Here is a 1,598-nt window from a genome sequence, read left to right as displayed (position 1 = left end):
TGTAGGTACTCGTCTGGCCTGTCCGGCGATGCTTATACAGCCTGTGGAGAAGCTGCTTCCGCCTTACACGCTACAGCGTTACTGCAGGTTCATCCGGCCAAGGCACTGAGCGACCTGCACGAGGGTGTTCATGATCCGGAAGTTCTGAAAGAGCTCCGAAACGCTTCTGACCTCGCGCTCCGAGCGACGAAGGTCACAGCGAGTTCTCTGGGTCGTGCGATGTCCACACTTGTGGTCCAGGATCGCCATCTCTGGCTGTGTCTGGTTGATATGAGGTACGCCGACAAAGTTTGGTTTCTTAATGCCCCTGTGTCCCAGACCGGCCTCTTCGGCGACGCGGCCGAGAGCTTGGCCCAGCAGCTCTTGGCTGCACAGGAGCAGACTGAGGCTGATCGTCACACCCTGCTGCTGCCGTCCGCCGGCCGCCATGCCCCAGCCTGCTCGTCGCCGAGGGTGGCCCCCTGCGTCCGCCCCTGCTCCCGTGCCGCATCCACAGCAGCCCCCAGCAAGCGGCGCCATGGAGCTGGGCGTAGGCAGGCCGCCCCACCCGTCCAGGCCCCCATCAAACCTGGCGGTCAGCGAAAGAGCAAGAGGCCCCGGGATGGGTGACCCAGTTACTCACGCACCCTCTGCCAAACTGTGGAACCAGGTAAGCGTTGCACCGCACACTCAGACCCCCCTTCGTCCACTCACAAGCCGCCCGAGTTGGGTTCCATGTGTTCCACCTTGCTGCCCCACTGCGGGTACGGCGATGGTTCCGCTGGTCCCGCTTGCACGGACCATCAGCCTCGGCTATGCGATTCAGTTCGACCGGTATCCCCCAAGTTTAGTGGCATCCGCTTCACGACAGTGAAGGCGGCCGATGCTCCTGTCTTGCGTGCAGAGATCGCAGTCCTACTGGCGAAGGATGCGATAGAGCCGGTCCCTCCAGCCGATATGAATACAGGCTTTTACAGCCCTTACTTCATTGTACCCGAGAAAGGCAAGGGTTACGACCAATCTTGGATCTGCGTGTCTTGAACTGGGCCCTTCGATGGTTACCGTTCAAGATGTTGATGCAGAAACGCTTCTTCGGGTGCATCCCTCCCCGAGACGTAAGTTGCGAAGGCAGCCCTTGTTCCCCTGAGAGAACAGGGCGTTCGAATTCCCAACTACCTCAACGACTGGCACATACTAGCACAGTCTCAGCATCAGTTGTGTTCACATAGCGACTTGGTGCTTTCGCACCTCAGCTGGTTGGGCCTTCAGGTCAACTGGGAAAAGAGCAAACTCTCCCCGAAGCAGAGGATCTCTTTTCTCGGTATGGAGTTGGATTCGGTCGAACAGACAGCACGCCTCACAGAGGAACGTGCACGGTCGGTGCTGAACTGTCCTGTCCAAGCCTTGAGATAATACATAGACCGGACACAAAGCTTTAGGACCTCAGACCAGCTCTTTGTCTGTTACGGAGGCCGGCAGAAGGGGAAGGCCGTCTCTAAGCAGAGGATGGCCCACTGGATGTGAGGATGCCATCACCCTGGCTTATCAGGCACAGGATGTGCACTGCCTGCTCAGGTTGCGAGGTCACTCTACTAGGAGTGTTGCATCCTCCTGGGCGC

General features: G+C 58.9%; 1 protein-coding gene across 1 annotated transcript in view; it reads right to left on the bottom strand.

The window, feature by feature from the left end:
* The window catches only part of LOC107721973 (protocadherin-9-like), an 84,542-nt gene extending 83,461 nt beyond the window's left edge, over positions 1-1,081 (bottom strand). The window contains exon 1 of the mRNA XM_016530207.1: positions 974-1,081. Within this exon, the coding sequence (XP_016385693.1) occupies positions 974-1,081 (108 nt within the window). The remainder of the gene's footprint in view (positions 1-973) is intronic.
* Between the last annotated feature and the right edge of the window lie 517 nt (positions 1,082-1,598).

This window comes from Sinocyclocheilus rhinocerous, unplaced genomic scaffold (assembly GCF_001515625.1).
Source record: "Sinocyclocheilus rhinocerous isolate Xijiao unplaced genomic scaffold, SAMN03320098_v1.1 scaffold634, whole genome shotgun sequence".
NCBI classification, from domain to species: Eukaryota; Metazoa; Chordata; class Actinopteri; order Cypriniformes; family Cyprinidae; genus Sinocyclocheilus; species Sinocyclocheilus rhinocerous.
The sequence above is the reverse complement of the archived record's forward strand: the minus strand, read 5'-3'. Positions and strand labels throughout refer to the sequence as shown.